General features: G+C 47.7%; 1 protein-coding gene across 1 annotated transcript; it reads left to right on the forward strand.

The window, feature by feature from the left end:
• Positions 1-1,261: 1,261 nt before the first annotated feature.
• Positions 1,262-6,389, forward strand: LOC132219908 (fatty acid-binding protein 9-like). The gene is made up of 4 exons (XM_059672667.1): positions 1,262-1,655; positions 4,174-4,346; positions 5,477-5,578; positions 5,962-6,389. Exons 1-4 carry the CDS (start codon positions 1,532-1,534, stop codon positions 6,010-6,012), a joined length of 450 nt encoding a protein of 149 aa, XP_059528650.1. The 5' UTR covers positions 1,262-1,531; the 3' UTR covers positions 6,013-6,389.
• The last annotated feature ends 5,431 nt before the right edge of the window (positions 6,390-11,820 follow it).

The following is an 11,820-nucleotide window of genomic DNA, read 5'->3' on the forward strand; positions in this document are numbered from 1 at the left end:
TTATTTACCTTCTATAATTGAAACTTTGTAGCCTTGAGTGGAGCTCAGAGCTGGCCGTGGCAGGCGGGAAGCTTGGCTTCCTCCATCACCAGGGAAAACCCAAGCCTCCTGCTTGCTCCAGCTCCGTGGCCACGGCCGGCTGAAAGCAGGTATCTGGGGTTTATTTATCTTCTATAATTGAAACTTTGTTGCCTTGAGTGGAACTCAGAGCCAGCTGCAGCAGGCGGGAAGCTTGGCTTCCTCCATCACTGGGGCAAGCAAGCTTCCTACTTGCTCCAGCTCCGTGGCTGCTGGCCGACATCTTGGTAAGGTTAATTTGCATGTAGTCACTCTGATCGGCTGGTGGGCGTGACTTAAGGCATAGCAAATGTACGGTCAATTTGCATGTTTGTCTTTTATTAGTGTAGATACCCACAAGGTCCACTTCCATTATTTGGGTTTCAGAAGATGCTTTCAGACACACTGCATAAAGATTTAAATCACCTGCTCCTTTGTCTTCAGAATGCATGTATCCAAATACTGTACAGTGGGGCCTTAGGAGTTTAATTCGTTCCGTGATGGAGCTCGTAACTCAAATTACTTGTATGTCAAATCTTAAAGTGAATGAGTGAGACACGTGATGCTGGGCTGATGTTGTGGCGTTCACTGTGACGTTCGCTGCGCCAACTAGCGGTGGGGTATCTGAAGCTGGCTCATAACCCGAATTTTAGCTCACAACTCAAAGCAAAAAATCGGCCGAGAGACGGCTGGTATCTCGAAAAACTCGTTAGTCAGGACACTTGTAAGTCAAGGCCCCACTGCATTTCTCTGGAAAACTTTCCCTCACAATTTCAAGTGGTATATTTTAACACTGAGCTTACTTTGTAAGCCTAAAAATATGAATTTTCCGAACATTAGCTCTACCTCCCTTTCTGACCTTAAATCACAGAACACTAGTCAATGATAATTATTACTTTTCCTTCCAGTCCACAATTACTCTTGATGAAGAACCATGATAACATTAATAATAGCCCACACCTCACTCCAAGCAAGTGTAGATATTTCAGTTACATTAACTACTATCGGTTCATCAACCCTCAAAGAAGGGAGCGGCAGATATTATTTTAATGAAGAGAGTTCCCAGGCAGCGTGCAAACAAAAAACACCTCAGGTGCAGCCAAGCAAAGATGTCCTTGTATCAGGTGGGAAAACACCTCAGCCAGGTGTTCCTTAGACAGCGCCAGGAGATTCCTTCGCAGTTGACTAGGCATGCGTTCAAAAGGCTGATCTCTATTGAAAATTGTTTCCAGTTCTCAAGCTATATCTATATATATCGGGTGACCCTGGCGTATAAATCTCTTTGCTAGAAGCGATAATTGTTGACCTAAATTCAACTCACATGTTAATTTTCTGCACTTTAATTTGGAGGTAGATAAAACGAGTCAGAGCCAGTGCCCAGACTCTCTGGTCTTGCTGCTGCCCATTGGCCACTTCAGAAGTCACATGACGAAGGTGCCTTGTAAATGAAGATGTGGGGAGCACTGGATTGCCCATGTTTCTTAGCTTCTGGTTGTGGGTGCCTCTTCTCAGCAAGCTCTCCATCATGGTCGAGCCCTTCTTGGGAACTTGGAAACTGGAATCCAGTGAGAACTTCGAGGAATACTTGGAACAACTGGGTGAGAAATACCAGTGCAAGGTTTGGAAACTGGCCAGGCTCTTGTGACGGGGCTGGGATTGTACTTCACCATGCGTGTTCTTATAGTTCTCGCTTTCGTTTGTGGTCCTAAGGTATGTTCACACGAGATTAACCAAGTTTATGTAGCTACTTTTGCTTTTTCTATTATTAGTAATAATTGTCACTTTTGGGACTACGAGACTCACATATATTTCCTTCTAGTCACCATCCATATATTTAAGTCCATATATTCTTTATGAAAATATTTCAAAATATTTTGGAAATAACCCCTTGATAAAGTTTCTCTTTAGCTTGATCATTTCTTCAAGTAGCTTTTCCCAGCTTCAAATGTATGGACACTAATAACTATCTATAATTAACTTTATCAACTAAATTTGTTTCAAGGTTTGCTTTAAGTTATAACTTCAAAAGAGCAATAACAACAAAGTTTTCAGTTGGTTAATTTTTACAGTTCTGATACCTGTGGAAGATATTTTCAAAATATTATTTTGAAGAATTTCAAATTTTTTATTGGGAAAATGGAACATTTTTTCTCATTAAATGTCTCCCCAATGGCTACTTCTCAGAATTTAAACTCTACCCACTGTTGCACACTTATCCACGTTGCATAAACATCTATAAAGTGGCTCGGGTCTGTAGCAACTAAACTATTTTTTACTAATGCTAGAAGAACAGTAATCATTTACTATCTATTTTAGTAATTTTAAATAATTAAGAGAAACTTCCCTTGCAATAACAAACTGTATATAAAAATCAAGAACTTTTTAACCTAATTTTTAAACGTTGGCTGAAATAATCAATGCATCGTAAGAGGTCAATATGTTCATAATGTAATCTTTGTTTCTCTTGCATAATCAGTATTAACTTCTCAGGGACTAATAAGAAACATGCTTCCTTATCTCTTTATGGATTCATAGACTCATCTGCTTTGTGTTTACATTTGGGGGCATCTAAGACCCTGGGGGCTTCTGGCAAGAGTAGCATTTGTGCCGACTGGGAGCTGGGCTGAGACAGAGGCAAGAGAGCGCACAGCCGAGCACCTGCTATGTGCCACTTAGCACCCAAGCCCTCCCACTTCATCCCCCACACACCTGTGAGGTGAGGCCCATAGTTGTGCGCATTTGACGACTGAGACAATGAGCCCGGGCTGCGTGCTGGAGCCCGGCTTTAACCACTCACCCTGCCCTCCTCTGACCAGGGCCGGCACTGCTCCCGGCAGTCCGACCCGTCTTGTCCTCCCACAGTCTGAATGTGAAATGAGTTTGATATCAACACTGGGTGTGGCGTCAGCTCTTGGCCGCCTCCTGCAGGGTCATGTATGATGATGGACAGTCCCAACCTGAACAGCAGGGCCAGCTTCTCAGCCAATTGGCCTGGGTTGCCACCTCCTCTTCCCTCGGCCAGACGGGACTGACCCTGCTCTGAGACAGGATCTTGGGCTGTAGGTCCTGTTCTCTTCGCACAGTGTAGGTGCTTTGAAATTTGTATCTATAATAATAAAATCGCATTATGCTAATTAGACCGGACGTCCTTCCGGATGAAGCTGCAGCGGCCGGGGCCGCAGCCATGGCGGGGGCCGAGCCCCTTGCATGAATTTCGTGCATCACCCCCCCCCCCCCCCCCCGCCCCACGAACCATGACCATGTGGGTCAGACCTGGGCCTCAGCCTCCCCAGGCGGGGCCTCTGCCGGGGAGGAGGGGGAGACCGGCCGGAGCGGAATCCTCAGTCCCCTTGGCCCCGGGCACCCCTCGAAGAGAGTGTGTCCTTTTGTGTCGGCTCCTTTCGCTCAGCATCATGTGTGAGATCCGTCCAGTGGCCGGGAGCAGGAGTTCGCTCGTTTTCAGTGCAGTGTCGCCTCCCATTGCACGCACACAGCCTAGCTGTCCATTCTATTGACGGTGGACACGGGGTGGGTCCCAGTTTGGGGCTGACCTGGGGTCACCAGGCTCTCCATTGGCCATGGGGGTGGGCCCAGGAAGCTGGGTGGTCCCGCAGGCCGCCCGTCACCTTTGTCCCTGGCCTCCACCTGCTGGGGCACCGGGGGCTGAGTCTGCTTCTCTCAAGTCCTTGAACAATCAGAAAACCTGTGTTTAAGTTTCGCTCTGCTACTCACCAGACACGTCACCTAGCATGAGCCTCCCGACCCCTCGGGGACACCGTGTCCTCCTCTCTGAAACGAGGGTCACAACAACCCACCCCGCATCTGATCCCCTCGGAGGCCCCGTCAAATACTCGTTTTAGACGAAGCACAGGCTCAGAAAGTGAAGCTGGCTCTGCAAAACGCCCCGGGGAGTTCCCAGACAGGCCTCCAGGCGGGCGGGTCTGGCTCCATCCAGCCCGCAGGGCAGGCCTAGAGAGGATGGGAGAAATGATGGCCCAGCTCCCGCAACTTCGGCGGGAGCCCGCGCTCTTTTTACTAGTACGTTGCTGCCAAGATGACTGTTGGCACTGCCTCCTAACCGGCTTAAGAAGGGCCGCTACTGTGTCTGCCCCGCAGGCGTGCCCGGCACCATCCGGCACCTGGCCGCCCTGGAGAAGCCCAGGATCTGCATCAGCGCCCACGGGGACAAGGTGAGCCTCAGGACAGAGACCTCTTTCAAGAACTTCGAGATCTCCTTCAAGCTGGGGGAAGAGTTTGACGAAACCACAGCCGATGGCCGGAAAGTGAAGGTAAGAACCAAATCGTCCTGGTCTTTCCAATCAGGAAAAACCTAGAAGGTGGTTGGGTGAGGTTCATTCATATCTAATCTGATTGATGACCTTGTGGTGCCCATTAATGTTGCACATCTCCAAAGTCAATATTTTTTTTTAAATTATATTTTTAATCAGAGAGGAAGGGAGAAGGAGAGAGAGATAGAAACATCAATGATGAGAGAGAATCATTGATTGGCTGCCTCCTGCACGTCCCCAACTGGGGATGGAGCCTGCAACCTGGGCATGTGCCCTTGACTGGAATCGAACTTGGGACCTTTCAGCCCACAGACCGATGCTCTATCCACTGATCCAAACCACCTAGGGCCAAATTCAATCTTTTGCAAATGATTCTGATGGTTGACAGGGCCAAAACTAACCTGCTTTCACTTTTTTTCTGATCTCTCTGCTGTCGGTGGGGGGTTAGAGAGTAACCAAAGGACTTGTATGCATGCATATTAGCATAACCAATGGACACAGACACTGGGGCTGTGAGGGCTTGCCCGGGGTGGGAATGGCTGGGGCGGGGGGATCAATCAGGGAAAAAGGAGACATATGGAAAACTTTAGACCAAAAAAAAAAAAGCATATAGCCCTGGCCAGTGTGCCTAATGGGTAGAGCGCCAGCCCAAGCAACGAAGGATCTCAGGTTCACTTTCCAGTCAAGGGCACATACCTGGGTTGCAGTTCCATCCCAGGCTTTGGTCTGGGCACGTGTGAGAGGCAACCAATCCATGTGTCTCTCTCACATGGATGGTTCTCTCTCTCTCTCTCTCTTTCTGCCTCCCTCCCTCCTTCTCTCCCTTCCACTCTCTTAGACATATCCTCAGGTGAGAATTAACAAAAAAATATAAATAAAAAAATAAAAAATTTAAAAGCACACAGAGGAAAACAATTCTTCACAGACCGTTTGGGTACCGCCTGCCTGGTGGGGGAGGGAGCTAAGTGAATAGTCCCTGGAGACTTCTCTAGTTGACAGTATTAAATTATAACAGAACTGAGGTGAGGATTTGGGAGGAAAAATTTCAAAATAGAAATTAAAGTGTCATCTTGTGTCAGTTAGAGAGTAGGGAATTGCTGTTTCTAACTGACTCCTTTATGCATTCATAGAGCATCATACGGTTGGACGGCGACTCATTGGTCCATGTCCAAAAATGGCTTGGCAAGGAGACAACAGTCAAAAGACAAATCGTAGATGGGAAAATGGTGGCGGTGAGTTTCCTCCGAATGGGACTCTTCAGATCAGGGGTTCTCAACCTGTGGGCCCTTTGGGGGTCGAACGACCCTTTCACAGGGGTCGCCTAAGACCATCGGAAAACACATATAATCACATATTGTTTTTGTGATTAATCACTATGCTTTAATTATGTTCAATTTGTAACAATGAAATTGGGGGTCACCGCAACATGAGGAACTGTATTAAAGGGTCGCGGCATTAGGAAGGTTGAGAACCACTGCTCTAGATGCTCCTACTTGAAGCAGGCCTCCCCAGGGGCTCAGCTTCTCCATCTGCACCGACTCTCGGGACTGGGGAGTAGGGCCACAGGGGCTTAACCGGCCAGCTACCAACTCAACAGACTCCTCTTTGCTTTCAGAAACACACCATGAATAATGTTGTCAGCAGGCGAGTCTTCAGAAAGGAATGAAGAAAGCCACCGCATCTGTGAAAACCCACTCACCAAGAAAACACGGGGGTGAAGGTCTGCCTCAGGGCCAGTGATTTTAAAAATTGCTTAGTAGAAACGCTCAATAAAGCATCAGATTAGGTGCAGTTTCAGAGCTGAGTCATACTGAGTTTGGGACATTGTGATAAAACGGTGGGGCAGGAAGCTCCTGGCCTGGGGTGCGATTGTAGGAGCACCAGCGCCCTCTTTGTCCTCTGCCACCTGCCCCCCAGGGCCTGCGTGACCCACGTTAAAGTATCTGTCAAGTGGTGCTTTGTGGAGATTCACATGGCTTCAAAGGGGGGGGGGACAGTATCATCATTGGAACCTGCCTTGGGCAGCACAGATGCTGAGAACTAACATCGCTGGCTTTTTATTTTTGCCTTAGAAGGTTGGACCTCCTTAAAGTAGTTAGGATGGATGGATGGATGGGTGGAGGGATGGATGGAGGGATGGATGGATGGGTGGAGGGATGGATGGGTGGATGGATGGAGGGATGGACAAGCAAATAGGTAGATAACAAAGTAGAACCTGGACATTAGACACTGTGTTTGAATTCAGCCTTTTTCATCTAGTGGCAAACATAAACTGATTGCTAAAATTCTACAGCACACTGATTATATTTTTTGCTGATCTGACAAAAAATAGGTATAATTTTGATTTATTCACACCGAAAGGCTATTGTTGTATTGGCTGTTGTCATTTTTTAATTTGACAAGCTAAGGGAAAAGAGGTCAGTGCCCCTGACTAAATAGTCAGGTATTGCCTGTTTTAAAAATTCCTGTGGCACATCGGTTGAAAATTGCTGTTATAGAAGAACATTTAAAAACAATTATTGTCTTACTTACCCATAAACCCATTTTAAATAACCAGGCTGGTGCATCTGCTGCCACAGTTTACAATGTGGTATTCACAGAACGACATGTCATTACAAGCCAGCCCTGAATTTCTAAATGATCAGTAAGAAAATAATTGTTGAGCCCTAGCTGGTTTGGCTCAGTGGATAGAGCGTCGGTCTGTGGTCGGAGGGTTCGCGGGTTCATTTCCAGTGAAGGGCACGTGCCCGGTTGTGGGCTCGATCCCCAGTGGGGGGCATGCAGGAGGCAGCCAATCAATGATTCTCTCTCATCATTGATGTTTAGAGAAACATCTCCTTTCCTCTCTGAAATCAATAAAAATATATTAAGTAAATAAAACAATTGTTGGAGATAAAATTAATGGGTAAAGCCTGGAAAACTGAGGCTATTTGTAGCAGAGAAAGAATTGTGTAAATATTGTGTGCACCTTAAATTTAAAAATAGATAACAGTTGGTTAAAAATGTTTGGAGTCGTGTCCAATGTGTGCTGAAATGAAAATTCCGTGTCATTTGTCACCCGAACTGGGTGAGAAGTGGCGCTGGCCAGGGGTGCGCTCCGTGATCACACCTGGGCAACAGGCATGGCCTGGAGCCACCCCGGCAAACCAGGGTGGTCGCTGTGTGAGGAGGGGTTGAAGGGCCATGCACAGCAGGACGGAGCAGGGCCGGGCCAGAGCTGAGCCCCTGACAGGAGAGGAGGGAGGGCTGTCAGATGAACCCTGACGACCTCTGAGCACACAGCCGTGCACCTGCAGTGGCCGCATGGTGGAGGCCTCACCCCTGCCGATGTGAGCAGGGACAGCCGTCCCACAGGACTTGTCCCTGCCTTCCCTAAAGGACTCCGGTGTGTACAGATGTGACGTTCTCGCTCCCCAGGACTCACAGGGGCTTTCACCCCCCCCCCCCAGGTGGTGTCCTGGGCACAACAGGACCAGGGACCAACGCCTGGTAGTCGGAGCACAGGTGCCTTGGCACCGCTTCAGAGCGGGTGGAGGTGTGGTTCGCAACCACAGGGAGAATATTTTACTCTAAAAACACTAGCCACTGACTCATTTAAATCTTCGGCGTCACAGAGGCGTCACGGAGGCGTCACTAAGAAAAGAAGTACACAGTCCTGAATTGGGACTTACTTCTGCACACAGGCGCTGGGCTAGACCCGGGGGGCGGGAGGGGGGGGGGCGCCTGCCTTCTGGTGTTGCCAGTAGCAGAGGCATCACGAAGCCCTCGGCCTTTATTTTTATTCTGCCAAATGTCTATAAGAAATAAGTTTTTACTGAGACGCCTTAGTCTTCTTAAGGACTTTTTATAAGATCAGGCTCTTGCCCTGGCTGGTGTGGCTCAGTGGACAGAGCATTGGCCTGCGGACTGAAGGTCCTGGATTCGATTCCAGCCAAGGGCACATGCCTGGGCTGTGGGCTCGGTCCCCAGTAGGGGGTGTGCAGGAGGCAGCCTATCAATGATTCCCTCTCATCACCGATGTTTCTATCTCCCTCTCCCTCTCCCTTCCTCTCTAAGATGAGCCTCTTGGCATATCTGCCTTGCCTTCAAGGTCATTATCTCTCTGTGAGTAAATGATAATGCCACAGGAATCAATAGCATTAGAGTTATCATTATCTCTGTACAAGGAAATGATAAAATGTCATTTGTATCAAGTTGTATTGGAAATAACAAAACTATTCATTATAGTGAGTTGAGCAATGAAAAGCCATTATTTATTCATTTTCCAAAGGAAGTGGGTGTAGGTTTTATAAGCTGAACCTGACTACAGAAATTGGCAAGAGAGCCTGACTAGAACCTGGCTACTGAACCTGGCTAGAGGAACCTGGCTATGATGATCACCCGAAGGCTGCCTCCGTGTCATTCCTTCTTCGCCTACTCCGTCCACACCTTTGGGGACCCCTGGACCTGCTGGGGTTGGACCCCGGCATATGGCGCCCGAACAGGGACCCCTAGGTAAGCGCCCTGCACTCGGGACGGATTGGACTCCACCGTAGGAAGAGGGTGGATAGTCTTCGCCGACTCCGTCCACACCTTTGGGAACCCCTGGAACAGGATTCCCTTAGGTAAGCCCCCCCCCCCCATTGAGAACCCCACACTCGGGACGGATAGGACTCCACCAGGGTGCTACAGACCCCCCTATAGAGGATAAGTAGGGTAAGAAGGTGGATAGTACAGAACTTAGATTGAGAAGATGTGCCATACTGAGTCCAAAGAAAGAAGACTCTGTATTGATTCTTAGATTGAGAAGATGTGCCATACTGAGTCTAAAGAAAGAAGACTCTGTATTGATCTTTAGATTAAGAAGATGTGCCATACTGAGTCTAAAGAAAAAAGACTCCGTATTGATCTTTTAACACATATGCTTGCTAGCAGAGGAGTTAAGGTTACTCCCAGTCAGATGGAACATTTTATACAAGAAATACGTCCATGCTTTTCTGAGGAAGGAAAGGTGCCGGAAAGGTAAATGTAGAGGCATGGGAGAAGGTAGGCCCAAGGAGCCTTATCCTTAACCCCACTGCAGCCTTTCCACCCCGGGAAAGTGCAGGATTGGCAAGCTCTCCCTGGGGTGATAGATCAGGACTCAGGTAATAGCAGAAAGCGCCAATCCTACTCTTAAAATGGATACAAGAGAGCATTTGAGGTTTTTCTTTTTAATGCTTGCTTTTAAAAAATAAAAAAGGGGGAATTTGCCGGGAGCCGGTCCATCCTTGCTGTTTCAAGGGACCTGGCATATATAGCATACTGTTCTTTATATGTTTGCTCACCTTCTTGGCGCTGTGTTTTAACCAAGGTCACCTCTCCGAGAAAGGTTGAATCCCCAGGTAGGGATTTTCCCCTAAAGTTAGGGAGGGAATAAAACCCCTCAACTAAGTGCCAGGCGGGTAATTAATCCCTTTAACTACGAACAATCATGCTTAAACTACATAATCTTTTCTCCCTGGAATGGAGATAAGAAACGCCCTAACCTTTGTAATAGAGATTGATAGGATTGAATCAACTGGTATAAATACAGTTGTAACAAGACAGAAACACTCAGAACTTAGAACAGAATCAAGAAGACAGAACCTACACGGAGCCTAGAGACAGAAGAACTTCGCTGGAGAGAGCATGCTGGAGGATTCTGGAGAGGGACTGGCCTCGGAGCCTAGAGACAGAGCCTAGGAGAGAACATGGCAAACGATCCTGGACTGAACCTGACTACAGAAATTGGCAAGAGAGCCTGACTAGAACCTGGCTACTGAACCTGGCTAGAGGAACCTGGCTATGATGATCACCCGAAGGCTGCCTCCGTGTCATTCCTTCTTCGCCTACTCCGTCCACACCTTTGGGGACCCCTGGACCTGCTGGGGTTGGACCCCGGCAATAAGCCACACAGGAAAATACATTTTGTTTTCAAAAATTTTTGTTAAACAATAGAGAAGTTAAAAAAAAATTTGGTTCTGAATAATTTAATAGTAAACTATTCTATTTTAAATACAGACTGATGCTTGTAGGAAAACATGAATGATACCAAAATCAATCATAATAAAACCATGATTAATACTATTATTAGAGAACTAGAGGCCCGGTGCACAAAAATTTGTGCACTGGAGGGGGTCCCTCAGCCCAGCTTGCCCCCTATCACATACTGGGAGCCCTCAGGGGATGGCCTACTCCCTGCTCCTTGCTCCCCTTGGGGATAGGGCCTAAGCCACAATCTGGCCTCCCTTTGTGGGAGGCAATCAGGCTGATCAGGGGAAGGCACCAGCCCCATCACCCCACTGCTGCAGCCACTGCCAGTCACTGCAGGCACCAAGGTGTTTTCATCAACACGGACTCCAGTCCCTTTACCATGAAAAAATGACAACTTTATTTAGGAATTTTCAAGATGTGTCTTTCATAGGATATGACATTTCTTTCTTTCTTTCTTTTTTTATCTTCACCTGAGGATATGTTTCCATTGATTTTTAGAGAATGTGGAAGAGAAAGGGAAAGACAGAGAGAAACATCAAAGTGAGAGGAACACTTTGATTGGTTGCCTCCTGCATGAGCCCTGACCTGGGCCCAGGCCAGGGCGGAGCCTGCAACCTAGGTACATGCCCTTAGTCAGAATTGGACCCAGACCCAGCAGTGGGCAGGCCGAGGCATTATCCACTGAGCAAAACCAGCTAGGACAGTATATGACATTTCTTAACCCTCCAGCAGCAGACCTTCCTTTTTTTTCTCCAGGAGTGTGGTAAAAAACCCTAGATCACCTATTTGGATTCTTATTACCCAAGTTACTAAGAATATTACCAGTGGCATACAGGGAGCTAAGCTAATGAGCAGTCAGAAAAGGTGTTTCCTCTGTAGTTCACACCAATTGCCGGTTTGGCCCCTGCCCAGGCCTAACACCTCTGGCCGAGTCATTAGCTCTGGGTAGGGGACCTCCAGCACCCTGCGATCGCTGGCTCCACTCCTGCTCCCCACCATCGCTGGCTTCCCCCCTGCTCCCCACCATCACGGCTCCACCCATGCCCAGGCCTAACGTTTCTGACGGAGGCGTCAGGCCTGGGCAGGGGACCTCTCAGCTCTGATTGCAGGCTCCGATAGCCGATAGCCGCTGGGCGCCTACATATGCAAATTAACCATCTTTGTTGGTGGTTAATTTGCATATCACACTGATTAGCCAATGAGAGGTGTAGCAAAGGTACGGTCAATTACCCCGTTTGTCTATTATTAGATAGGATAATTCACCGGATTTCTCCTCCTCCTCCTCCTCCTCCTCCTCCTCCTCCTCCTCCTCCTCCTCCTCCTTCTTCTTCTTCTCCTCCTTCTTCTTCTTGGTATCCAATACTATTCAGTAACCCACTAAAGAAATAATTTTTGAACATTCTTAGTGTATTTAATTTTCACACTTTTACACAAACATTCAATAAACACAAATGGACATACTTTTCTTCACTGGCCATAG

Source organism: Myotis daubentonii, chromosome 17 (genome assembly GCF_963259705.1).
Source record: "Myotis daubentonii chromosome 17, mMyoDau2.1, whole genome shotgun sequence".
Classification (NCBI taxonomy): Eukaryota; Metazoa; Chordata; class Mammalia; order Chiroptera; family Vespertilionidae; genus Myotis; species Myotis daubentonii.